At 53.6% G+C, this 26,029-nt stretch overlaps 3 protein-coding genes across 3 annotated transcripts; 1 reads left to right on the top strand and 2 right to left on the bottom strand.

Annotated features, from left to right (window-relative positions):
- Nucleotides 1-3,405: 3,405 nt before the first annotated feature.
- On the bottom strand, nt 3,406-4,364 carry HOXD12 (homeobox D12). The gene is made up of 2 exons (XM_058548636.1): nt 3,791-4,364; nt 3,406-3,644 (listed from the first exon to the last, which is right to left on the bottom strand). The coding sequence occupies exons 1-2, from the start codon at nt 4,362-4,364 to the stop codon at nt 3,406-3,408; spliced, it is 813 nt and encodes a 270-aa protein (XP_058404619.1).
- Nucleotides 4,365-7,912: 3,548 nt separating this feature from the next.
- Nucleotides 7,913-11,232, bottom strand: HOXD13 (homeobox D13). Its single transcript, XM_058548635.1, has 2 exons — nt 10,419-11,232; nt 7,913-9,644 (listed from the first exon to the last, which is right to left on the bottom strand). Exons 1-2 carry the CDS (start codon nt 11,188-11,190, stop codon nt 9,394-9,396), a joined length of 1,023 nt encoding a protein of 340 aa, XP_058404618.1. The 5' UTR covers nt 11,191-11,232; the 3' UTR covers nt 7,913-9,393.
- Nucleotides 11,233-19,913: 8,681 nt separating this feature from the next.
- EVX2 (even-skipped homeobox 2) lies at nt 19,914-23,560 on the top strand. The gene is made up of 3 exons (XM_058548634.1): nt 19,914-20,340; nt 21,256-21,521; nt 22,835-23,560. The coding sequence occupies exons 1-3, from the start codon at nt 19,914-19,916 to the stop codon at nt 23,558-23,560; spliced, it is 1,419 nt and encodes a 472-aa protein (XP_058404617.1).
- Nucleotides 23,561-26,029: the final 2,469 nt, after the last annotated feature.

The following is a 26,029-nucleotide window of genomic DNA, read 5'->3' as shown; positions in this document are numbered from 1 at the left end:
AGGACGATCGGATAGGCGCCGAGCCCCCCCCCCACTAAGGGGGGTGGATGCAGCTGGAAGAGGCGGGGTGAAGGGGCACCCCCCTAGACATGAATATTTACAACGGTTCTGGATTTCTCCTCCACCCGCCGGCCTCCCGGAAGCCTCCCCAGTCCGCCTCCCTTGGGGAGAGCCCCCAGGCCTTAAAAGAGTCCCCCGTCGGCTCTCTGAGCTCACAGTGGATTGAATGCAGACGAAGCTGTTTTTTTTCTCGTTTAAAAACCTTTTTCTTGGTTAAGAGGCCTGCCTGGACTGCCGCATTTCGGAGGACGCATTTGTCTCTGTATGAGGGAATGTTGAGCATTCAGATTTCAGCGTCATTTCTCTCCGGGCGTTTGTTTCTTACGAATTTCGTCGTGGTTCCAAATCCGTGCCGGGACTTCGGCTGGGAAGGGAGAGAGGACACGGCTGCCTTTGTATTTGTGCGGATCAGTAAAAGGAATAGATTGGAAAAACACTGCTGAAGCACCAATCAAGACAAAATTTTACACTTAGAATAATTACAGTCTCTTTGGGGAGTGGTCTCCATGAATATCTCCTTCCACCCCACATCCCAGGCTAAAGAGAAAGAATACGATGATTTAAGGTATATATTGGAAAGAAACAGCCTCTGTGTGTTGTCTTAGGCCCTGGGGCTAAGTCCGGTTTTCTGGTTCTTTACCCAGCCCTCCGGAGGTGAGGTCTGAGTGTGGCCTCCGCCTTTGTTAGGTTGTTTTGGGGGAGGCAAACCTCTGGAGACTCTCGGAGAGACTCAGCTCAGGGTACCACCACCTCCCTGAGCCCCACTAGGTAGGGAAACATTTCTAACAATAGGGCCTCGGCAGCCTCTTGCTTCCCTTTTTCCGCTGTATTATTTTTATTTTTTTTTTTTTAGGAACTGTTTTAAACATATTCTAAAAGTACACGTCAAATTCGCTTCAGGGAAGGGGAGTTGGAACCATTCAATGTTCAGTATTAGAGATTTAGCGGTTTTGCTAATTCTCCCATTTCCTAAAGCTATCAATTTTCTAGTTTCCATCTCTGAGCTAGCTGAGAGCTGGGGTCTGTAAGAGGACGGTGAATACCAAGCAGGCCCTAGCTTTTCCAGCCTGAGCTAGAGGCTATGAAGGCCTTGGGGGTGAGGAGGCCACATTTCCCAAGGGAGCCTGCCGGGCTCCAGGCAGGGGTGCCAATATGGAGGATTTCCATAGGGCATAGCCTGTTCAAGAGAAGTCTGACCAAAACATAGCAGGGAGAGATGTTTTGTATTGAAATTTGGGAGAGAAATCTTTGTATTGAAATCTGAGAAATTTCCATTTCTATTGAAATCTGAGGAACCTCATATCTTGGCAGCCTCCTCCGATAACAGCAAGTTTCAGACTTCGAGAATTTAGGCAAAATGACGAAACCCCAGCCAACAAGAAGCTGAGGGTTCACTTAGGATGTGAGATACACTCACATCTGCCCATGGTTCCCTCCACCCTGGATGGTTCATACACATTTTCTTCGTAGGCTTTTATACACCATTTCCTGACTGACTTGGAAGCCATTTTCTCATTTAATGAACAGTCAAGAAACACCCGCAGTGAAACCGCAACTAGGAAAGAAAAATGAATTTGGTGGCCTGAAAAACATTAGGAGGGAATCCAAAACGTTTTGAAAAATTGACATCAGTCCCTTGGCTGGGACCTGCATATTTATTTCCACTGAAAACATTTATATATACAAGCAATTGTTTTTGACAAAATCAAAACAAAACAAAACATGCACGACAACTATTAGCAGAGATAATACAATTAATCTAAACATCAACTGAGATCAGCTGGGCTGAGACCCAGGGCTCCCTGTGATGTGCCCACTCCAGATCTAGGGCCTGGTCCTCCAAGGAAAATAAATCACTGGACTTTGGGAAGGAATCTTCAACTCTTTGGCTGTTGTGCATCTCGCTAGGAGTTGGGGGGCGCTACTTCTCAGAAGGAGAGGGAAAAGAGTCAGGGATGGTAGGTAGAAGAAGCTTGGAAGGGCCCTGGAGTTCGCTGATGTTAAGGCAGGACACCCCAGCACGCCCAGAACAACTCCATCTGGCATTCAGGAACCCCAGCCTCCACAAAGCAAGCACCAGGGCAGTGCCCAGGGCCTCAAAGACTCGACTCCACTCCGCACAGGGCCTCAGAAAGGGCACAGTGGCTGGGCCCCTGGTAGAGATGGCGGGTGGTGGAGAGGGTGAGGAGAAGGGAACTTCTGCTCCTCTCTACTTATCAAGAGCAGTCACGAGGAGCTGAGGAGCTGAGGGCCCTCCTTCCTGGTCCTCTGACTGGTGGAGATTTCATCTCTCCCTGCAGTGGCCCATGACGGTAATTCAAGAAAGAAAGACACGTCCACACCTTTACTCACCACGACAGGAAAGCCATATTTACAGCGGGAACGTAGGAACCCCCCAACCCCCCTTGCTCATTCCCTTCTCCCTCTGGATATTTTTCCTTCCTCCTAGTGCAACCCAGCCTCAAAGGAGACTAGCAGCTCTCCTCACCAGAGCTCAGCTCTGGGGGTCCAGTTGCAGAGTGCAGGGCTCCGGCCTAGACATGTGTAAGGAGGTGGGAGAGGTAGGGGAATTTTACCAGTCCTCTCAGGGAGATTGCAGTTTGCCATGGAGCCCCAGCCTACTTCCTCCCATCCGTGGGAAAGAAGTATCCAGTCCATTCTGCCCAGCTGGAGGGGCCAGCCCAGCCTGAACTCAGAGGTGTCTCCGGAGTTTGTCCTGCCACCCTACCCCTCCCCTCCCCTTTCCTCAGAAAGTCTGAAGGTCTAGGGCGGCTTTTGTCCTCCAAAACCAGCCTCGTAGACAGGAAGGGGGATGGCGCCCTTTCCTTCTTGCAGAGTTGAGATTCTGGCTTTGCCACAAGAGGCTGTGGCTGCAAAGAGACAAAATTGTGCTCTCAGCCCTTTCCACTATGCCCAGGAGGCCTTCCTAAAATCAATTCCACTCTGAGCTAGGCCCTTGCTAAATGCAGGAGTGCTGGGGAGAAGGAAAAAGGGAAGCTAACCAGGTGGAAGCTGAACTCCAACTATAAGGGAGCTAGAGTGAGCCCCGGTGTAAATACCCCAGCCAAGAGCTAGGACAGGTGACCGCCTACTCGGGAAGCCTCAAGGCCAAGGTTGTGCTACAACTTCCTCACACCCCTCTGAGAAAGGGGAAAGCGTGGAGGCCCAACTGGCCAGGTCTCCAAATCTCCTGCTGGCTTCTGGGGCTGCATACTGAGCGGGAGGGTACCTGGGACCAGCGGACAAGGAGCGGAAGGAAAAGCCCCAGTTTCAGCTCTTCCTCCACGCCAGGCGTCGGCTCAAAAAGGCAGGCCCGGCCCGGCCCGGCCGCGGCCACCTTCTGGGCTAGTATAGCGCCAGTGCCTGCTCACGCAGCACCACGCGCTTCTTCTTCATCCGCCGGTTCTGGAACCAGATTTTGACCTGCTGGTCGCTGAGGTTCAGCCTGTTGGACAATTCCTTGCGCTTCTGCCGGTTGATGAATTCGTTGAGGAGGAATTCGTTCTCCAGCTCCGCAATCTGCTGCTTGGTGTAAGGTTTCCGCTTCTTGCGGGCCCTCCCCGGGGCCGCCCCCCACGGCAGGCCTGCAACACAGCCCCAACCCAAGTCAGCCTGGCCCACTCCCTGTTGCCTGCCCGCCCCCCGCGGCTCCCTACCCCTACACACTCTCCCTTGCACCCCACATCCCATCCCGGCCCAAACTGGCCCGGGGAGCGTGGCCACCGTTTACCGTCGGGCAGCGAAGGTCGCAGGCAAGAGGCGACGCCCGCCGCCTGCACTGTCATGTTCAAGTTGAGCGGGCCCTTGGCGTCATCCTTGAAGCCGGCGGCGCAGGGGGTCCCTTCGAGCAGGGCCGCAGAGCCTGGCGCGGCACGGCCCAGACCCGCGGAGTCGTATTTGGCCGCTTTGAGAGCAGCGGCCGAGGGGGCCAGGCTAGACTCAGGGACGAAGGGGGGCCGCGCACGGCCACGCTCCTCCGGCCCGGCGGCCGCGTCGGGCGTATAAAACTTGGCCTGCTCTTCGGGTCCGTCCTTGGCGCCCAGAGGCTGCAGGCCAAGAGGCCCGGAGCCAGCCAGGTAGGGCTGCGAGAAGCTGCCGAAGGCGGTGGCACCGGCAGGCTGCGCTGGGGCGCAGGAGGCGGGCGTGGTGGCCCAGGGCAGCGCGCCGCGCGGGTATGAGATGGGGGGAAGCGCGGCCAACTGGCCGCCATTCGGCCGCAGGTTGGAGAAGTAGAAGGAGTCAGGCGACTGCAGATTCAGAAGCGAGCCCACATAGCCCGCTCTGTAGAGACTGCGCTCACACATCTCCAACAAAGGGCTTCGGCTTCGCTCGCAGCAGTATTTAGTTACAACCGGGAATAAGAGGACAGGCTCAGACGATTGGACGAAACTTTGCCTGCAGGTTCTTCAAAGCCGGTCATTTCAGCACCGCCTACATCCCCCGACCCGTTTTCCCCCCCTTCAGGGTATTATGATAACACCCTCAATACTGGATGGCGAAGGACGAGGCTGCCAGGCAGAGCCAAGGCATGATGAGCGAAGGTGAGGCCTCTGTGAGTTTCCGGCCCGGCTTCAGGAGCTGGGGGCATGGGCATCGGGTGCCTTTGCTGGAGGAGCGTCCCTTGGGACCCTTCCTAGTCTTGATTGGCTTTGCGCTCCCGTTTTCTGCGGCTACCTGGGCCAGACTTGCTTCTACCAGCTTTAAGTTGACGCTGAGGCCTTCTCCAGTACCACGAACCCCTCCCCTTGTCTGGAGATCCTGTGATTTGGTGGGGCCACCAGCTCTGTCCCTAGGCCTGAGCAATGCTATTCTTGCCCCATCCCCACCCCCCATTCCTTCTGGAGATGACTCTGCACGAGTAATCTAGCAGCGAAGACCCACGCTCTGCCTGAGCCCTGGGTCCCAGGCCCCAGGCAGTTTGCTGATGGTGGAGAAATGCCTCCCAGACTCTCCCCAAGTTTGGCCCCAGGAAGGAGGCTTCACACCACTCCTGGTGTGCTCCTCCATGGCCAAGTCCTCTGCTCCTAGGGAAGTCGCCATCCAGGTCCATGGAGTATGCTGGCCTGGGGACTGGGCAGCTCGATTGGCCAATATTGACCAAAGGCTACATTCCTTTTATCGCCAGGAGTCACCTTGGCGACTACATTCTGCAAACCAGAACTCCAAATTTCATCCACTCCGTGGTGGACGGAGCAGGACGAGCTCCCGGGACCTGGTGTGGAAGGACAGAAGAGCCAGAGCCGCCCGGCTGGGAATAGCGGGGCACACCGAGGCAGCCGCTAGCAGCGTTCCACGGCTCAGCGCCTCCAGGAGCACGGGCTGCTGGCGAGTTCGGGGGTCTGGAGAATAGGGAGGCAGTCGGGGCAGCAATCCCTTGCCGGGAGCAATGTGGCAGCCCCCGCCGCAGGCCCTGGGCTCTAGGCTGACCGGAGGTCTAGGGGTCCTCCTCTCCTGCCTCCGGCTGCAAGACCCCCAGCGACCCGGTGACTGACGCCCGCCCCAGCCTGCAGCCCGCCTCTCGGTCCCCGAGTCAAGCTGGAATTGGTTAGACCGCCAGCTCCAGCACGGAGACCACACAGGCGCCGCCGGAGGGCAAGGCTGACCACCGCGCTGCGACTTTATTGTGTGAGTTATGGCGACCAATTGGGCGGCTCTGGGGAACGCAATCGGCCTCTTCCTCACGCTCTAGGGAGGGGGTAGGGGTGGAGGTGGGCAAGTCAGGGGCTCCTTAGGGCTCTGTCGGAGTTTTCTTAGGAGCTCAGACATAAAGAGACCACTCCACTCCCCGTCCTTTCACGAGGGCTGCACGCACAAGCTGCAACCTCAGTTCCTAGGGACTTAGGAGACGCAGGTTCTCCTTTTAGGAAACTCCCCCTATTTTCGAGGAGCTACAGCCTCCCCAGGCCCGAAAGCTCCTGCAGTCTCTTCTCGTCTCCGTAGACAGCGATTCTCCGGTATTTCCAAGTCCACGGGTGTCTTCTCCGGACCCTTAGGCAGCCACACAGCTCCAGTTTGCCCCCCGGGGACTAAAGATATCAAGGAACTAAGTGAGAAACAAAATGCTAGAACTAGACTCCCTCCATTTTTCCCTGGCTCAAATGGTGCCCAGCTGCCCCACCTCATCTCCTGGGTTTATAATTTCCGAGGTCCAGCAGGCGAAGTCGTATGCGTGGAGCTGGGAGCTGGGGCCCGGGAGGGAGGGCGGCGAGGGGGGAGGGGGCAGGAGGCTGGACTGGTGAGCTAGAGAATGGGAAAAGAGGATTTGGCCGCGGAGCTCAACGGCGAGCTCTGCCAATGCCTCTGACCGCCCAGGAGATGGCGAGCGAGCTCCACGCCTGGCGAGGCGCCGCCGCACGGTCAAGATCAACAGTGAAGGGCGGCGCAGCTGGCCTGGGGTCGCCAACCCGTGCGGCCATGGCCCGCTGCCAGGCGCGGCCGAGCGTCTCGGAAAGCCGGAGATTGTGGCGGCAAGGCTGGCCGGGACAGCGGAGCCAGAGGGACCCGGCAGGCTGCCAGATACCGGGAAGCATCGCGGCCGCCCCTTTGTCTGGCGGTACGCGCCGGCTCCCAAGCCTCCTTCGCCTCTCGAATCACGCATAGACGCGGGGGCCTTGATTCTCCACCAGCGGCGCTCGAAACCTGCCAGGTTTCGGAGGCGCTCTTCCCGCGGCCTGTGTCTCCACCCGAAGGAGAGGCCTCTCCCCGAAGCTCCCTTCGCCTCGCGGCTCCACCCCCCCCCCCCCGGGCCTCCCTTCCAGATCTTGGGCCACAGACCTGCTCCTCTCCTCCCTCCTCGATTCGGAATATAAAAGGAATTCGTATCAATAACAAAGTCTTCATCTGTTATTGATTTAGCCGTCAATTCAAATTCCACAGGAGAGCGTTTAAGCGCAATTTTAATCTTCAGCAAACCTCCTATTTCTCTTAGGCGGAGGGAATCTGACCAGCAAACTACAGATGAAAGGAAAACCTCGAGGCAATCCCTCTGTCCACGACAGGAAACCTGAGAAATGGACCTGGGAAATGGAGTGCGGCCCTGGAGTCTGGAATTTACAGAAAAGAAGGGGGAAAGACGACGATGGAGATGAAGGGAAAACAGGCCCATTTTAGGTGAAAACGCATCTTGTGAGAAAAACAGAGGAAATATTAGCAGCTCTCCACGAAGTGAAAGGTCGAGGACGGTGTGGTCCCGTTTTCAGAGGTTATTTCTTCTCCAGAGGCTGCATCGTGGTCAATTTTTCTTTTCTCTCTCTCTTAATTAAAACGAAGTTGGCCGCCCGCAGTCGGTTGCAAGATATGAAAGAAGTCAAGCCGGGCCAGAGAAAACGAAAGTAGCTCCGGACCTTGGGTCTCTGCGCTTTCTCTGCCAGATCCATAAGCGAGCCCGGCCGCCAGAAGAGTTTACATATTGTGTGAGGTTTTAAACATCTGTATTTAACTTACACACCAAAAAGTTAGCAACCACTAAATTGATCGCGCCCGGGCGCTAACAAGGACGAGGCACCCAGTTCCTCAGCGGCCATTTCCCTGAGTGGCAAAAAGGCCTCAAAAAGAAAGTTTGTAGTGCCTAAAAATTGCGTCCAGAGGTTTGGGGTATATAATTATGGTTTCAGTCTTCAGCTGCTGTGTGCAGGCTGCCGGGAGAAGGCGATAAGGGATAAGCCTGAAATGTTTCTTTTTCAATTGCCAAATATGGGTATGTCTAATTTCAAGACCATCCTAGAGCAGATATTTATAACGGCCTTTCTAGGAAGAAAGCGTCCAAGTGACCACGTTCTCCTATACCGGGGCACATAAATGCATATTGATAAAATAAAACTATTTGAATAAATGGATAATACTGAAAGAGAAGTAAAATTTTATTGGGGATGTATTTGGTAAAAAATATTGTAGACACCACAAATTATACCCTCATTTAAAGACATCACTACTTATGTGAAAGCCACGGGAAAAGGGATGGAGGGTGGCGGAAGTGGAGAGCCTGGAGGTTTCAGAGACCAGAACTGGTTTTGAGTTTCCTTCATCTATAGGGAAGATCATAGTGTTCAGGATAACAAGATTTTATAATAAATAAGAAGAGTTTCTACAGGCAACATGAGCTTGGAAAAAGAAAAAAAATGTATAAAGACTCAAAGGAAACAAGAAAGTTCTGTTTATTTGCATCTCCCTAGGAGTAAAAAGTGATTTTTAAATGCCTGAAGCACTGCCCAGGTATCCCAGCTCACAGGCATTGCATCTACAAAAATAATCTCAGTTGTATAAATATGCAGCACTTTAAAAGTAGTTCTTTATCGTCACTTTCAGAAACATCTTTTTTTCTTCTTGGACTTTAGAGCTCCACATTTTTTGCATTTGTTAGATGTTTTAGAGCTCCACGAGAGGCTCCATACGTTTGTTCAGTCAAGTTCTTCATCGGGTTGTGGGTAAAAGTTCCCACCCATGGTCACATTGATTCAGCCTCTTTCAGGGGACTGAGGAGATGGCCTCAACCCTAGTCCCACGGACCCAAGGCCAGGGAGAGGGGTGCATTTATATCAGCCACCGGTCACTCTGCCAATTGCAGCCATCTAGGTATCTGCATCTAGAGCTGGGGAAATGAAGGCATCCATGAGGACACATTATTTTTGATTAAAGATTATAAAAGCACAAATCTACAAGGTGTGTTCAACACATACGACTACAACAGCAAGTGAAAGACCCAACGTCGGAAAGATTGTCTTCATTCCAATACAGATACAAACCCTATTTAATAAGGTAGCTGCTTTTAAAGCCATCACGGTACCTCTAGCCTCCTGTTTTTAGACTTTCCCAGTGACCTAAAGCACTCCCTGCCCAGAGCTGTTTCCACTTGCCTCAGGGCGACTGCTGAGAGCTAATGATTCAATTACCCAATCACAGGATATGAATGACTGCAAATCGTTCTGCCCTAATGGATTATGAAGATAATCAGTGCTGGAAACAGGCATATAAAGTGATTTAAAAAAATAAAACCCTAATATCAGAATGGCACTTCTGAAATACATTTGAGGGGATTATTCAAAAATACTTCAAGTCCTTTATACTGGCCTGGAGGGAGAAACAGAACATTAAAAACATCATAAAAAAATAAACCTAGACAAGAACAAAATCAATAATAAACAAGAAACAGAACTACAAAGTCAGGTTGGACAGCAAAAAGTTTCAGAGCCAGATAAGAAGAGAGAAAAACAATTCACAAAATCTGCCGTCACTGGCAGGGGGATGAGGGGAATTAAATACATATTCAAGTCTTTCCAAAGGTCTTTTGGAGACAACTGAAAGCATTTAAAATCTCTGTGGCCATTCTGGCCCACATCAGGAGACAGTGTCTTTGAGCTTGGAGACGATTTTCTTGTCTTTCACTCTTCGGTTCTGAAACCAAATGGTCACTTGTCTCTCAGATAGGTTCGTGGCAGCCGAGATCCGCCGCCGCTTGTCCTTGTTAATGAACTTGTTAATGGCATACTCATTCTCCAGTTCTTTGAGTTGCAGTTTGGTGTAGGGTACCCTCTTCTTCCTCCCCCGACGGTAGACACACATGTCTGGCTGATTTAGAGCCACATCCCCTGGTATAAAACACAGCACGTGAAAAATTAGACCAGGCTATCCGGAGCACCCAGCTTCAGGGGGTGTGTGTGTACGTTTGGAGGGAGTCCAGGGGATAAAGAAAGCCAGGCTGTTTACACTTTATTATTATTTACACAGATCTATTATTTACACGTTATTAAAGAAAGATTATTTATACTTCAAAGTGAAAGCCAATTTGATGGATCATCATGGTTTCTCAAACCGGCATCTTAACAAGCCTGCAACTTTATGGCATGGTTAGTGGGGACGCTCATAAGGACAGTTTCTGCAAATGCCGGTTGCGCACATACAAACATATACAGACTTAAAAAAAGAATCCAGGCTGTTTGTTCATGCTTTGATTTCTTGTGTTCCTGTGTTTTGAGCTGTGAGCTCTTAGAAGCTTTAGTGGTCACTCTAGGGCAGTCACGCCCTTGAACAGTGGGGCCCAACTCTGTGACATCTCTTTGGGTAGGAGGGGCAAAGGCCTGAGCAAAGGGCACACAAAGACCCTCAACTTTAGAAGAAAAACAGGCCTGTGCCTGCACACAAGAAGAAAAGGGTTGTGAGAGGCAGTTTAAACCAAAGGAGGAATTTACAGATTTCCCCCCAACTGGACGACCAACAGTTCCACAGGGTTAACCCTGGTTGGGCGAGGAGGACAGGCACCCACTCCTAGGTAGGGGCATGCACTCTTCGTCTTTTCTTTTCTTTTTCTCTCTTCCTCCCTCCCTCCTTCCCTTTTGTCCTCCCCCTTTTTCCAACTTCCCTACCTGGAAAGGATGATTTCCAAAAGTGGGAGCCCTGTGGCTGGTCCTTGGCGCAGTACACCTGGCTGTTCCACCCGTTAGCCAGCGTCCAGGACTGGTAGCCCTCCATGGAGATGTACGCCTCGTGCCGAGGCTCCCCGGAGCCGAAGGTAGACACCATGTCGATGTAGCCAGGCACGTGCTGGTACGGGCTCGTGTAGCCTTGGTAGAAGGACACCTCCTTGGCCCGCGCGGGCACCTCGTTGGCCGGTACGCTGCTGCTTGCCAGGCCCGACACGTCCATGTACTTCTCCACCGGGAAGCCTCCCAGCGAGGCGTGCGGCGACGACTTCAGAGCGTTTTGCTGTAAGCCCACGCCGTGCGACATGCGGCAGCTATAGTAGCCGTTGCCGAAGTGGTAGCCGTAGCCCAGAGCTGGGGCGCCCGGGGGCGCTGCAGCGGCCGCGCCGGGCGCCGGGCACTCTTTGGCCGAGGGAGCCTCCGGGCGCGCTGCGGCCACAGCCGAAGATGACGACGACGAGGCGGAGCCCGCGCGCTCAGAGGTCCCCGGGTACGCGAAGCCAGAGGCCGCCGCTGCTGCCGCTGCGGCCGCCGCGGCCGCCGCGGCCGCACGCCCGGAGTGTGTCCCGGCGAACACTGGCGCGGAGAGGAAGCCGCGACACTGGCCCGGTGCCGCCGCCGCCACGGAGGAGGAGGAGGAGGAGGCCGGGGCCGCCCCCGCGGCCCCGCCGTCCGCCCGCAGCCCGTCCATGTCCCAGCTCCCAGCACGGCTCATGGCCCGGCCTGGCCCGGCCCTGGCCCTGGCCCTGGCCCCGCGCAGGACACCATGGCGCGCCTCCTCCCTCCTCTCCTTTCTCTCTCGGTCTCTCGCTCCCGCCCTCTTCCTCTCTCCCTCTCTCCCTCTGCGAGCCTCCCGCCTCCCGCCCGCCCGCCCGCCCGCCCTCCAACAGGTTAGCTCATCGCGGGACGTTTATAAAAACGAAGTTCAGGTTGGGAGGGGGCCTGGGCCGGTCGGGGGGCCGCCTCCCTCCCCGAGGGCTCCCGCTCCAGGCCGTGCCATTGGCTGCGCGGGGCCACGTGGGGGTGGGGGCGCGGGAGAGCCTGGCTCCTGGCCCGGGCCCCGCCAGACCCACCCACCCCGGCCCCCACCCCTCCCCAGCCCCCACCTCTCCCCTGCCCCTTGCGCAGCCCACCTCCCCTTCCCGCCCTCCCCCAGACCCAGGCGTTTGCGCTGCAGCCACCCCCACGAGCTGATTGCGCGACCGCCCATCCCAGGCCCTGTCTGCGACTGCGGCGGGCGCCGAGGCCTGCGCCTTGTCTCGGCCACGGCTGCTTTTGCCACCTCTCCTCGGCTCCCCGAGCTGCACAACTAAATGAAGGCGAAGGACAGAGATGGTTAGAATGATGTGAAATTTGATCTGTTGCTTAATCCCTCGGATTAGCTGACCTATACTCCAAACCCGAGGAACTATCTTCCTTACCTTGCTACGAGGCAAAGGCATTTCATGCATGTTATTCCAGGGATCCTCCGAATTAGGACCAATTCGAGCAGATCTTCCTGTACACATACGCTGTCCGCTGGAAAATGCCCCCTAAGTGCCTTTGAGGCCGGGCGCAGAGACTTACAAGTCAGTCAAGCAGAAGAAAAGACCTGGCTTCGGCGCGGCGAACCTGAGGGTATGCCCCAGCGAGAAGAATCAAGATGCCTGGTCCACGCTATTCGCCTCTACACTCCTCCTCAGCTGGGCTCCCCAGCCCTGGCGCAGCCTCCCCGGGCCGGCAGAAAGACCCAATGGAGTGCTCCGCCAGAAAGCCACTCCGCCGCCCGCCGCGAAACTTCTGAGTCTCTCCTGAAGCCGACCGGCCTCTTGCATTTTGCAGCCACCACCCACCCCCGCCCGTTACTCACACCAATTAATTGAAAACTTCACTTTCCCAGGGACCTTTGTTTCGCTTTCTTTTCCAAACTGCCGACTACAGAGAACTGAGAGGGGCAAATTAAGAGGGCGGTTTTTCCAAGCAAGCTTGGGGCTTGTGAGAGCAGCAGCCCAGAGCAACTGGGTCTGACATGGAAGGAGTAGAATGGGCTCCAGGAAGCCTGCCAGGGTGTCAGAGATCACAGCCCTGACCCCTCCTCATCCCTTCCTGCCAATCCTCAGCCATAGAGCCCCAGCCCACCATCCTCCATTTTAGCCGTTAATGGGGGGCTGGTATGAGTCCTGCGGTGAGTTTAAGTCCCCACCTTAGATGCAACATTAAATTCGATGAGCCGAGGGTGCTGGGGTGAGTGCCGGAGCCCTCAGAGTGAGCCCATTTGGTTCTGCAGCATCAACTCCCCAGGCCAGCTCATATCCAAGAAAATCGCGCCCCTGAGCCTGGGATTGGTGAGGCTAGTCACCTAGCCTGCTGTTCCTGGACCCAAGACAGGACCTGGCTGGGTCAAGTGGAGGAGCCAGGAAGGCCCTCCTGGGCCTCGCTTGGCATTGCAGGGTGGGCTGCTGGTGTTGGGAGTGTTGACACGCAAAACGCAGTAACCATAAAAGGCTCAAATAAAGGGGAAAGTTATGAGAGGGCGCTGGAAAGGAAAAGCAGGAGAATTTGACCTTTTTGAAGTCCTAGACATGTTCATGATCAAATTTGAGACAGGAGGGGCCTAAGCCTTTGCATAAAATTGTAGGAATAGAAGTTTGCTGGTGAGAACAACTTTGGCTACTTGAGAGAAGATGACAAAAGTTAGTAACGAAAGCTGGATTGGCGTTTTAAAAACACCAGTCAGGGCCAGGTGACAGAGTTGCTGACTTTTGGAAGAGTTTGGCTGGGTCCTCTTTACCTAACAATTTCAGTACCAAATAAATCATGGGATGACACCCTGAAATTTCCTTATTTTTTATCTCCCTTTCTTTTTCTCAGAGGGGGAAAACATGTAGATACTTTTAAATTTTTTTCTATGACCTCAAAAAACAAATTCGTTGAAATATTTCTAAGACATAACTGCAACCAACGAACTTCAGTCTCTTAAAACTAAATATCTCTGTGATTTTGTGCACTGAGACTTCTGTACCATTTTCTATCTGATAAATATATCTCGATTACCAATATACTAAAAAATAAAGTGAAATGAAGATAAGAAGAAAGACCTTGTCAAGTTTTGCTGATTTCAGACAGCCCTTCACTTTTGGCTTATTTTTCCACACAGCAAATTAAGTTGTGGAGGACTGGGAGGAAAGTGTGAATTAATGCTCTGGTTTAAATGCATTTCTCAATGGTGGCCCTGCCTCCAGTTGGCCCGTGTGACTATTGTAGGACTTGGGGTTTCTCTGCCCATCCTAGTGGGTGTTCAGAGACCAAGGAGGCTTTGAACAGTAAGGAGCATTGCCTCTTGCTATCCTGCTGCTTAACCTGCTTCCCGTACAGCCTTTGAGGTCCTGGCCCTGGGGGAAGGGGTTCCCCTAAGGAAAGAGGCTCTGTCTGGACCCTATGAGGGCCCCTAAACCCTGCACCCCCCCAGGGCAGCTGCTGCTATTGGATCATAGGGCTGTGGCTGAGTACCAGGCAAAGTGCTCTGTTTATGAACTAATAAGACACACCAGGGGTGGTAGGTAGGGGAGGAATTTTCAAGCTGAATTTGCAGAAACATTTCATTTAGCTTGTACACTCTGTGTCCAAGCTGTTTTCAGGTTTAAACTTAATGGGAATAATTTTTTTTAACTGGCCCAGAGCACGGAATGAAACCTGTGTATGTGTACGTGTGTAGGTGTATTATGTTGGGGCTTTAACAACAGAAATGGTCTTTGTTAAATGAAAATCTTTTGCAACCAGAAATGTCTCCAAACATTGATGTGTTATTCAGTGAAACTAGTTTTGCCACCTTTTTTGGTTTTGGGAGAAACTCAGGATAGTCCTTCATTGCCCAAGGTCCCACTCCTCCAGAGAGAGAGGCAGGTCAGCTCAGCCCTCCTCTCCCAGCACTTGCTCCCCTCCACAAGCACTCTTTTTGGGAATTAGTGTTCTGGAAGTCACATTCTCTCTTTCCCTCCTTGCAGATGATCTTTCAAATCATGTCCCTGTCCTGGGTTTGGGAATGGGCAGATGCAGGCTGAGATTTAAATTTATTGAAGACTATAAGTTCCTCTGCTTGGCAAGAGAGCAATGAGCTCAATTAACCACATAATCGATGGCTATTAGGGCCAGGACAACAATCGCAGGGTGCTATCAGGGGGCGGGGGGGGGGGGGGGGGGGGGTCCTGGGGACTCCTTTGAAAATGTTTCCCTGATGGCCACACCAGGAAGTGCAGGATACCCTCCCAATTAACTTGTAAGAAGCCAAAAATTATGTGTAGAAATAAAGTCTTAATTCCAAAGTAAAGTCTTAAGTCCAGCTTAACCCAGGCTGTATGCTGCCAACTTTGGAGCTCATTTTCCCTCTGCAGGCAATACCCCGTTTCCCTCAGGCTGGAGATATCAAAAGGATTAAAAAAACAACAAACCTGGGGTGAAGAAAGAGATCTCCAGTAAAAGCCAGACAGTGGAATCCTGAGTTTGGGCACTTTCTATGTCTGAGATGTATTCTATTTGGATTTAACAAGACAATTGGGCTTTATTAAATGTAAATTGTTTGCAACAACAAAAAACCCCTCTCCAAACCCGAAGCGTTATTTGGTGAAACCAGGTTTGCCTCCAGCAGGGCAGCGGGCCCTTGTTTGGGATGGAGAGAACGCCCCCAGTCCTGGCGGGAATTAAACACAGTGAGGGGCTTCTCTCTCAGAGTAGTAGTACTCTCACTGCGAAGGCGGTGCCGGAGGGTGGGCCCAGAGCCGGGGGCACCCGGCTAACTTGTTTCTTTTTTCGCAAAACAAAAGCTGGGACCGCAAGCAATTTTCTCCTGTTTGGTCCGACATCTCCAGGGGTGACGTTGTCTTCGAAATACACTTCTCTAGCAATATCATTGTTAACTAAAGTCCACTAAGGGCTCACTCTGTCCGCCCTTTGAGATGAAAGAATAAATTTCTCTCTCTACTCCGCAGAGCCCTGTGTCTCTGGGGAATCCACGTGTGGTCACGGGCAGGGAGAACGGATGGAGGTTAGGGAAATGCCTAACCGCGGAGGGGTTAGGTGGGGGACCGGGGCGAAGGTAAGGAGGCGGACGGGCCAGTGCTCAGGCTTAGCTTCCCTGCCTGGCGGTGCGCAGTTCCCCAGGCCTGGCGCTAGATGTCCCTGCAAGTTTTCCTGTCACGTCTGAGGGCGCACAAGCTTCAGGCAAGCAGCGGGTCTGGGTAGCCCAGAGTCCAGGGAGAAAGTACCCCTCCTACCCCTGCATTACCCTCCCCCACTCCATACACATGGCCGACCCTGGTGGGGCGCAGGATTGTAGGAGGAAGGAGGAGGAAAAACAAAAGCTGCCAGAGAGGCCCGGAAGAGACAGAGAGCGCGAGGCCGGCCTGCCTGGGATGGCAGCAAAAAGTTGCCAGTACGGAGTCGTCCTGGAGTCGCCAAATCCGCGTCTTCCCTTATAAACCGAAACCGCCAAGCCGTGGGGACCGCACTTAGCCTGAAGAAAATCTGCCCGGGGTTGGCAGCCCAGGCCCTGGCCGTCCTGCTGTCCCGCCACACCCAGCGGCCCCAGTCGTCGAGCGAGCATGCGTCCCGATGCGGGCCCGCGGCTTTCTGGCCCTGTTGCCACCGAGCCTTTCGCTCGAAAGCTGGGAGCCAGGCACCGGTGGACGCGCGGCTCTGCTGCAACTCCGGCTGTACCGGCGCCCCTCCTCTCCAGCAGCCTGGACAAATTTTTATTACCTTCAGTCGAAGGCCACTTCACCTCGGAGGACCCGCCGCTGCTCAGAAACAAATATTTAGTCTGGAAGCCTAACAGAAAAAAATTAGGCCTCTTTCACGTAATTTCTCCTTTCGAGCAAAAAGTGCTTTTCAGTCCATTTGGAGGAAGTCCTTCCTGCACGCTCATCTCCAGTGCATCTTAAAAATTCCTGCCAAACCACGTGGACATGTGTTCGATTCTTGTTTTGTTGAGAGTCCTGTACCTTGGTATTGGGTAGGAGGGCTTCACGACTCGGAGGCTGCATCTAAAACCCGGGACATTGTCACAGGCCGCTTCTCAGCCTTAACCTGGACATTCTGGGAGAGGTGCGCGATTTGGGCATTTCATTAATAATCACCCGCAGAACCGTGTTGATCTCACTACCCTCTATACACGCTCAATGTTTCTGAGGTAGGCCTGTAGTTAAAGAAGACATATGCAAAATGAGAAAATCAACCAAAAATGCTACCCAAAGCTTTTAAAATATAACTTAGATATTATCAGAGATAGTTTAAAATCATGAGCAAGTCCTCCATCCTCTCTGTGTGGTAGGTGTCTCGCCTCTCAAAAAGGGATAATAGAATCCGTCTCTGGAGTTGCTGTGAGCTTTACAGGCGATAATATGTGTAAAAAGCACATAATTTCAGAGTAAAAGCTACATATGTTGGTCAATATACTACTACTAGTAGGTGTAGAATCGAAATAAAGAGACATTAAATATTGTAATGGAATGTTCACTGTCTCCCACAAAACTTTGTCTGCTAACCTCAGTGTAGTGAAAAATTATAGATATCTTTTACCGTGAGTAGTTTCCATGACATGGTCTTGAATATACTTTTCATAACAAACATGCTAGAATACGAAATATTGGCGTTATTTAAAAGGTGCAAAATAGTTTTCAAAACCACTAATGAATGAAGGTGTCGCCGAGAAATGCTGTTTTCCCTTTTCAACAGACTGAGGTCCAGTTTAGCGCAGGCTTTGGGACCAAAGGCGGGGGGTCTCAGAGGAAGGCAGGAAGTGGGAGACCTACTGGCTAGGAGAAAGGGGTCGCCGTCTGCACTCCAGCCCCCAGCGGCGGCTTCTGCGAGTGAAAGCTGCTCACAGCAGCCGAAACCGCTAGGAAAACAGACGGGGGCGCCAAACGACAGCAATAAAGGCATCTGCGACTTCCGCTCAGGTCGCGCCTCCGCCCGATCCCACCTCCCGCCAGGGCCTTCGCCCCCCCCAGACCCGATCCTGGACCACGGTGTCCCATTCAGTCCCCAAAGCAAGTGGGACTCGGGGGGTACCCTTCCCAGGTTCCTGGGACAGCGATTCCCCTTCGCTGGGCGAGCCCTGCCGGGAGTGGTGGAGCTGGGCTCCCCGACTGTGGAGCAGGGAGGGAGAGGTGGGGGCATCCACAGAGCTGAGCTCTGACCGCGTTAATGGCCGGAAAGCGCGAGGAGGGCTCATAGTGCTCGCAGTCGGGTGGCCTCTGGAGCAGGGGCAGAGGTGGACGCCAGGTCAAGTCCTTCTCCGTATTCCTGACACCCACTCCGCGTGCCCCCTCTCACCTCCCCAGCCACTGCGTGCTTATCCAGCTTTCCATTTCTCACTTTGTGGGAAAATGCCGTTTATTACTTTAAAGAGGTGGAATTGATTTTCTAAGCAAAGCTCGCGTTGTTGAAATAAGTTGGCGCCAAGGGGAACAGGAGAGAAACTTTTGGCATTGACTATGTGTATAAATGTATATAAATACACTTCACACCTCGCCTCCCCTTACATTCCTGACGCGCCCCCAACGGATCCAAGGTTAAAAAGAAAGCGCCAACAGAGAGATGGGCAAATAGATGCGGGTTTGCCCCTTATACACCCCGATGTGCTGGGTGTGGCGGCAGGGAGGAAAGGGGGGGCTTGGGTTGGGGTCTGGGTTGGCGCTGAGGCGGGGATGCAGGACCCGCGCCCAGCGCCCAGATTGCTAGGGTCTCTCGGCCGCTTCGGAAGCTCGCAGGCCGACCTCCGCGTCCTGTCCCTATCCTCTCTTGTCCCCGCCCGTGGCCGCGGATCTCTCCCCTTGCGCTGCTGGCAGGCGGACCCGCACAGTGCATTGGGGGTCCGGGCAGGGTGGGGCGCAAGCGCGGGAGGAGATGCACAACGGCCTTGGGTGAAGATTGATCTTCGTTAAAATGGTTGCCGCCGGCGTCATTATGACCGTCAAAGTTATCGCCAAGAGGCTCAGCCGCCAAACTCAGGCCGCGAAGAGCAGCAGCAAGGCTGGTCCGCGATTCTCCACGCCGGAACTCAGCACCGGGAATACCCGGGGCCACAGGTAAGGGGCTGGGGCTGGGATGGGGGAGGAGAGGAAGGAGGGAAGGAAGAAGGGCAGAGTGGGGAAGGGAGGGCATCGTGATGGTAGGGGAAGGAGGCTAAGTCTCTTCTTTCCTCCCTTGACCTCGAAATATGGCAACTTTGCCACGAATAATTCGATTTGAGGAGGGAGGGGGAAAGCTGGCAACATAAAAAGTGGATTTGGGGCAGCCCATATGGCGCTGTAAATCGCGATTGTGTTTTAAAGTTAGCTGTCGAATTTTGCTATGAAATCGTCCAGCCGAGTTCATTTCCCCGGGGAAAATGCATAGGCGAGAAGCCTATTCATCAGCAGGATTATAAAAGTTAAACACCCGGGACTTCAAGTTCAGAACTCACACTGCAAACTGTGTTAAAAAATCAGAGAGGACCTAATGATTTCCGTTTGGAGGCACGGGCCCAACACACCTCCCCAGCCACGTAGCACTAAAGTGCTTTCAAAACTCGACGAGATATTTCTCTCTTTCTACTGGAGTGGGAGGAGAGCAGCCAGGCTGAGGCAAAGTGGGCAGAGAGAGAACTCCGAGTCCTATTTGTTAAATAAAATACATATTTGGTTCTGAAATTCAAAAGATAAGTAATCCAGACAGGAGTGCAAGGTCTTCTCCTTACGCAACTCTCCCTACATCCTCCCCCTTGTCCCCCCCCGTTACCCCCCTCCCGCTTGTAAATGTTAAAAAAAAAAAAAAAAAAGCCTTCCCGACGATCTACTCTGGAAAATCAAAGCATTATCTATTATTTAACACGTATCTGTGTCCGAGGAAAAATGAGGAAGGCGCTGCATGATTAGGACCTAAGGGGCAACCCAGCAAACTGAGAGCGTAATGATGCCCCTAAATGAAGGGGGAAATGTGCCGCGGCGCGCTCTATTAATCAGACTGTCAATTTCACCCCCGAGGCCAAACCCCCGGGCGAGCAGAACCGGCTCTGAGCGGGCAAAGGACCGGAGCCTTCCTCCTCACTTCTTGTCTCTTCTCGCCTCCTACCTGGATCTATTTGTCTGCTCTGAAGCCGCCTTCATTACCCACTGACAGGAGCGTGTATTTATTTGCTTATAAACCTGTTACAATAAATGATTATTCGAACGGCGTCATTCGTACCTTAATGACGAGCGAGCTCTACTTTTTGATGAATGACATCTCGGGCTCGGAAGGATGTATGGGTCATTCTGACCAGTCATTCCCTCGCTCTGGCATCCCACAATTTTTCCGCCTCCTTCCAAAAGAGATAATAATATTTAGAGGCTCTCGCTGGGGCTGAATGAGAATTAGTCCTAGGCGCAGCCCATCATTAGGACGGGACAGCCGGGCCACTGTGGCATTTTTTAGAAAGCTGAGATGATGGAAAGAATAAGAAAAGAGATGATTCTGATGGAGAGAGGGCTGCACAGCCCCACGGCCGGGAAGAGGTTCTCCAATTTGTCGGACTCGGCTGGCAATGCTGTGCTCGAGGCCCTGGAAAATTCGCAGCACCCGGCTCGCCTCAGCCCGCGCCTGCCGTCCGCCCCCCTGCACGGCACTCTGGGAGACCTCCCTGCCAAGGGCAAATTCGAAATAGACACTTTGTTCAACCTGCAGCACTCCGGCAGCGAAAGCACCGTCTCCTCCGAAATCGCCTCCGCCGCCGAGGGCCGCAAAAAGCCGGGCCATTATTCAGAGGCGGCTGCCGAGGCGGACATGAGCAGCGACGTGGAGGTGGGCTGCTCCGCGCTGCGCTCCCCTGGCGGCCTCGGCGCCGCGCCTCTTAAGGAAAACAATGGCAAAGGTAACCGCGCCTCCCGCGCCGCGTTCTCCAGTCCCGTCCTCCCTGTTCCTCCGCGGCCCCTGACGGCTCTTCCTGGTGCCTTTGCCCCTTTCTGACCCTCCGCAAGGAAGCTGCACCAAGCTATCTCAGGCAGGGGCGGGACGCATGCGGGACACCGTGCCCCCTGGTTCTGCTTCTTGAGCCTCCCAGCAAGGCACAGGCCTGGGGCTCCAGGCCCTCTCGCCCGCCTACCCTCGCTCTTGAGTCCCAGAAAATGTTTCCGCGCGCCGGTCTAAAAGCCGATGCGAGCCGATCGACCCCTACCCGGCCGCTGAGTAGCGCCAGGGGAAGGGTGCCCTGGCAGCAGCTCTGAACTCTGCTGCATCTGAGCCTCCAAGGCCCAGTGGAGGGGACATTCTGAATAAGTCGCAGGGAGCGTCGCTTGGCGCCTCTGGGAGACTCGCTTGGGTCAGCGGGAGAAAAAGAGTTGGAAAGTAGTGTCCACCCCCTAATGGTTCCTGTTTGAGCTGCTGCCGTCTTTGACTCTTAAAATATTTTTAATCAAACTCAAAAGACTGTCAAAGGTTGGAGGCCGTACAGAAAGCTGCCCTGCTGTCTCCAGACCATGGCAAATCCAGAACTTCCCAAACTGCGCCTAGATATAGACATTTTCCCTTGGCCAAATTTCCCCGAGTTGAATTTCCAATTATTGAAAGAAAAAAAACCCTCCCTAATTGAGTTCCTATTATTTGGTTATGAAGGTCTCCCCAAACTTTATTGATTCCATTAACGGCAGCAATTTGTAAGCATGACAGACCCCATCAATTCAGGCAGCGCCTCGCCTTCCTCTCACGGTTTCCCCCATCCGCGCGAAGCCCCAGCGCGAGGATCTTGGCCCAACAGTGACTCATGCTCTGTCGGCCGTTTGTTTGCCAGGGTACGTGGAGAGCGGCTCGGCCGGGGGTACCACGACGTCTGCGTCGGGCTCCGGCCTCGGCAGCCTGCATGGAGGCGGCGGCGGCGGGAGCGCGGCCCTGGGCGGCTCTGGCTCTGGCGCGGATCAGGTGCGGCGCTACCGCACGGCGTTCACCCGCGAGCAGATCGCGCGCCTGGAGAAGGAGTTCTACCGAGAGAACTATGTGTCGCGGCCCCGCCGGTGCGAGTTGGCCGCTGCGCTCAACCTGCCCGAAACTACCATCAAGGTATTGATTCCAGCGCGCGCCTGTTCTAGCCTCCCCGGAAATGTCTGGGTTGATTTTTGTTTCTCCTGCCTCCTTTCTGGGTGGCTAGATTTAGCTGACGGCCTGGAAACCTGCGGGGGAGAGTCACGACAGGAATAGGCATATTTATTTCTCAGCTCCGAAATGTTGGCCGGCCTGGCTGACTTGGGAAGGCCCCGGAATCGCGGAGCCGATGCCGCAAACGCGCGCCGCTGCTAGATTTTGCCCAGCACCTGCCCAGGTGCCCTCGCACAGGTCCATGGCCCTCCTTTCCCCTCGGCGGCAAAGCCGGCTGGGCTTTGTTCCTCTGGCACGAACCAGAGGTGAAACTTTTCATTTGCTCTTGATCTTGGAGATTTATTTTCACATAAATCACTACAACACGGAGAAAAGGATACTCTATTTTAAAAATCGATTGGGTTGAGAAAGTAGTTTCTTAAACATTTTTCTCCTGGGTAACGGGAAAAAAGCAACCTGGGGGGGGGGAGAAACGCAACGAAATTGTCCTTATTTACCTATCTTTAGGTGATTAATTTTATTATACGTCCGGGAGAGATAACCGAGAGGGTGGGCGACTTGGTGAGCATTTTACGGAGGACCCGATACTCTAGAAAAAGAAAAGAGGAAACTCCACGCGATAGGGGAGGGGTGTGGAAGTCTCCCTTCGATTTGGTCAGGCTTTCTGTAATTTAGAGTGGTGACGAATGATGTCTTCATTAGATACTGTGTTGGGAGGGGTTGAAAAGTCCCCTTCTCAGTTTAAGAGGATGTTGCTCCCGCCACTCATTTGAGGCAAACGATTCCAACAAAATCATCCCTCAATATCAAAATCGGACCCGTGCCCCTCAAGGCAGGTCCTCGCATCTCAGAGGACTCAAGACCTCGCGCGGCGACCTTTTAGAAAAGCTGCCGCAGCAGCCTCTCTTAAAGGCGGCCTAGGATCCCCGCGCAAATCCTGGGATTTCCAGACGGATGCTCAGGGAGGCCGGGCACCGGTGAGTGGCGGGAAGCAGAGGAAAGGTTAGGTTGGGACAAGAAAACGCAGCAAAAAGTAAGGGAGCAGAAGCCCGAGGAGCTGCAGCGGTGAGACATAGAGAAGACTCTTCTCGCAGGGAAGGGTGTGCCCACGGCGGTCCACACTGCTGCCCACACTATCCCAGCTGGGAGAGCAAAGGGGACTACGGGCTGGGCCCAGGCGGAGGGGAGGAGGCCAGGCCACTCGGAGGTCCGGGAGGGGCGTGGCTGGGGTCACGAGGCGATCCCTAACTCGGGCCGCGGCGCGGCTCTCCCCGCAGGTGTGGTTCCAGAACCGGCGCATGAAGGACAAGCGGCAGCGCCTGGCCATGTCGTGGCCGCACCCGGCCGACCCCAGCTTCTACACCTACATGATGACGCACGCGGCCGCCACCGGAAGCCTGCCCTACCCCTTCCACTCGCACGTGCCGCTGCACTACTACCCGCACGTGGGCGTCACGGCTGCGGCCGCAGCGGCCGCGGCCTCCGGCGCAGCGGCCGCGGCGTCGTCGCCCTTCGCCACTTCCATCCGCCCGCTGGACACCTTCCGTGCCCTCTCGCACCCCTACTCGCGGCCCGAGCTGCTGTGCAGCTTCCGCCACCCGGGCCTCTACCAGACGCCCGCGGCTGCCGCGGGGCTCAACAGCGCGGCCTCGGCCGCGGCGGCTGCAGCAGCGGCGGCAGCCGCGGCCTCCTCGGCCGCCGCGGCCGGGGCGCCCCCCAGCGGTGGCTCGGCGCCCTGCTCGTGCCTCAGTTGCCACAGCAGTCAATCTGCAGCGGCGGCCGCAGCAGCAGCCGCCGCGGCCCTGGGGTCCCGGGGCGGCGGCGGCGGCGGCGGCGGCGGGGGTGGCGGCGGCGGCGCAGGGGCCGCGGGGGTCTCGGACTTCGGCTGCAGCACGGCGGCGCCGCGCTCCGAGAGCGGCTTCCTGCCCTACTCAGCCGCTGTGCTTAGCAAGACCGCCGTGAGCCCGCCGGACCAGAGGGACGAGGCGCCGCTCACCAGATAACTACGTCGCCGCCGCCAGGGGGCCGTGCCCGCCACTCTGTGCCCGGGAGTCCCCGAGCGCCCCCCGCGCCCTCTGTGCGCCCACGTGCCCTCTGTGCACTGCCCGCTGCTAAAGCTGCCGCCAGGGGGCGCCCCGGCGCGGGAGGCCGAAGGGAACCTGTCCCGAATTGGGGGGCGCGACGGCCCTGCGGGCGTCTCCCCAAATTATTTCTATTTTTGTATTTACTATCCAGCCGCTTCCCCTCCTTTAAGTATGCTTCCCGCCGCCCAGGCCCCGCTTCCCGCCTCTGTCCTGAGCTCTTGGTATCCCCGAAGACATTCCCCTCGCCCCCACCCTGGTCCTCTGGGGTCTCCGGCCCTGGCTGGCAGCCCTCGGGCCCAGATGACTCGGCTGAACCACGTGGCCAGAAGCAACGGAGAACCACAACAAAGAGAGGGGAATGGTGTGCACTAGTGCTTTGTGCGGGAGGAAGAGTCACCCCCGAGGTTCCTGCTGCTGCTCTTTTTCTTCCATCCTTTCTTTTCTTTAAACGAGGGTGAGGGGAGGTGGCAATTTTTCTCTCAGCCTGAGCTTGTTAGGGGCCTGTCCGAGGAGAATGGCAGAAGGGAGGTCTGAGGAGAATGCCAGGGGAGCGGACGGAGAGCGCGGGCGGCCGCGGCCGTGTTTGTGAGATTGTTCACTGTGCGGGAGCAAGGCTGGTGGGTCTGCGGCCGCCTTCCCCGGGAAGGACAAAGCCGAGGTGGGAAGGGGTGGCTGTCTAGCCTCCTCTCTCTCGGCCCACCACCGTTCTCTCTTTTGATCTTTGGTTTGGGACGGAGGCGTCTTGCTTATTTCATGCAAAAAGTAATGGCTAATGAGGTTGCCACAGCCAGGCCAGGAAAGGAAAGGGAAACGAAAGGAAGGGGAGGGCAGGATTGACAGACTGCTGTAGTATTTGAAGAAACGTTTTCAGCTGAGTTTTCCACCTACCAGGTTCCACTGCATCTGGGAAATACTTGAATCTCTAGATAAATGATATTATCCTGAAGCATTTCCTTAGACACTTTTCTGAGTTCTAACTCTATTCCTCTCACCCCTTCCCTCCTCGCTCTCCTTTTCCTTGGGTAAAATGGTTCTTGGCATATTTCTCACGCATGTCTATTGCGCCTTCGCCTCTGCAAAGCCACCGCTGGGTTGTTGAGACCGGCTCTGCCAACTCCGGCTACTGGAGGGGTTTGCTTGAACTTGAAGAAAGGCACATCAAAACCCACCAGTGTTAACTGCCACGTCAATTTTGATGCTAATAATGTGCAGATTATGACGAAAATTGCCAATCATGCTCTCTGATGGACCTCCTTTGAATGTGGAATTGGAGAAAACTTCCCCGCACGGAGACCTGCTGTCAAGTACTAACAACCCGCTAAGGGAAGTCATTAGGAGAGACGGATAAGAGACTCGGTACATAAAACATTGTTCTTGGTGCATAGAATGTATGTTATTTAATGTTATCTCTGTTACCTGAAGTGATTTCACAGAAGAAAGCCACGTTCTTATCATCTCAATTGCCAATTTTCATTTTGGTAACTTGGACGCCCTGGGCAGACTTTTCTCTGTTAAGTTGATATTCCACCAATGTGAACAGCCTCATTAAATCAAGTCCAGATATTTCCATAATGCTCCCCGCAGAGCCACTTCACTCCTCACATAATGAGATTTTCTGAAGAGTTGAAGCCCTAAAATAACTTGCTAGTGCATGTTTAGACTCAGCGAAGTGGGTATATGTGTGTATTAAAATGTAGGTGCACTACCTACATATTTGTGTGTGTATATATGTATGTATATATGTATTTGTATGTATATACATATATATTCCTTCTCTTAAACATATACATATGTAAGAGATACACACACATATAAATATATACCCATTGGCACTATTTTCTGTGATTTATTTCAAATTTGTTCTGACATATTTTCATTATTTTAAAGACACTGGATTTAAAAATATTCATTTCCTAAGAATAGGCTTTCAGGAAACTTTTGAAAGAATTCATTTTCCAGGAGAAATGATTTTCATCAAGTGGAAAGTATTTCAAGGGGAAACACTATTTCAAAACTCCTGGGGTCTATTAAAATATTCCCATAAAATATTAGAGAACTTCCTCATGAAATAGCAATGATCTAAAGCTCAACTTTTTGTTTTCTTTTTTCTTTAAAGAGATGAGACTACTTATGTTAAATGTTGATTATACCAGCTCTTACTGAGTTTACATTTAAAAAAATATTAATATATAATTTAAGGCTAAATAAAATAAACCAAAATATGGTATCCTTTTTATCAGCTTTACCTTTGTAGATCGTTAAAGTCCTTTCTTATGATCAGCTATCAGATGTATATAAGGTACTTTAGGCAATAATGTTTACATTTCCCCCCAAAATATATATGATTGATGAGAACGCTGGTTGGTAAAATTAACATAAATTCATCTT

Source organism: Diceros bicornis, chromosome 10 (genome assembly GCF_020826845.1).
Source record: "Diceros bicornis minor isolate mBicDic1 chromosome 10, mDicBic1.mat.cur, whole genome shotgun sequence".
Taxonomy (NCBI): Eukaryota; Metazoa; Chordata; class Mammalia; order Perissodactyla; family Rhinocerotidae; genus Diceros; species Diceros bicornis.
This window is presented reverse-complemented; position numbering and strand designations above follow the sequence as displayed.

What these genes read in the sequence shown, in the direction of transcription:
- HOXD12 (XM_058548636.1), bottom strand. Translation starts at nt 4,364, where the DNA reads ATGTGTGAGCGCAGTCTCTACAGAGCGGGCTATGTGGGCTCGCTTCTG. An exon ending in GCGACCTTCGCTGCCCGACG is followed by an intron (nt 3,645 to 3,790) that starts GTAAACGGTGGC and finishes GCTGTGTTGCAG; the next exon opens with GCCTGCCGTGGGGGGCGGCC.
- HOXD13 (XM_058548635.1), bottom strand. Translation starts at nt 11,190, where the DNA reads ATGAGCCGTGCTGGGAGCTGGGACATGGACGGGCTGCGGGCGGACGGC. An exon ending in TTGGAAATCATCCTTTCCAG is followed by an intron (nt 9,645 to 10,418) that starts GTAGGGAAGTTG and finishes GTTTTATACCAG; the next exon opens with GGGATGTGGCTCTAAATCAG.
- EVX2 (XM_058548634.1), top strand. Translation starts at nt 19,914, where the DNA reads ATGATGGAAAGAATAAGAAAAGAGATGATTCTGATGGAGAGAGGGCTG. An exon ending in TAAGGAAAACAATGGCAAAG is followed by an intron (nt 20,341 to 21,255) that starts GTAACCGCGCCT and finishes TTTGTTTGCCAG; the next exon opens with GGTACGTGGAGAGCGGCTCG. An exon ending in TGCCCGAAACTACCATCAAG is followed by an intron (nt 21,522 to 22,834) that starts GTATTGATTCCA and finishes CTCTCCCCGCAG; the next exon opens with GTGTGGTTCCAGAACCGGCG.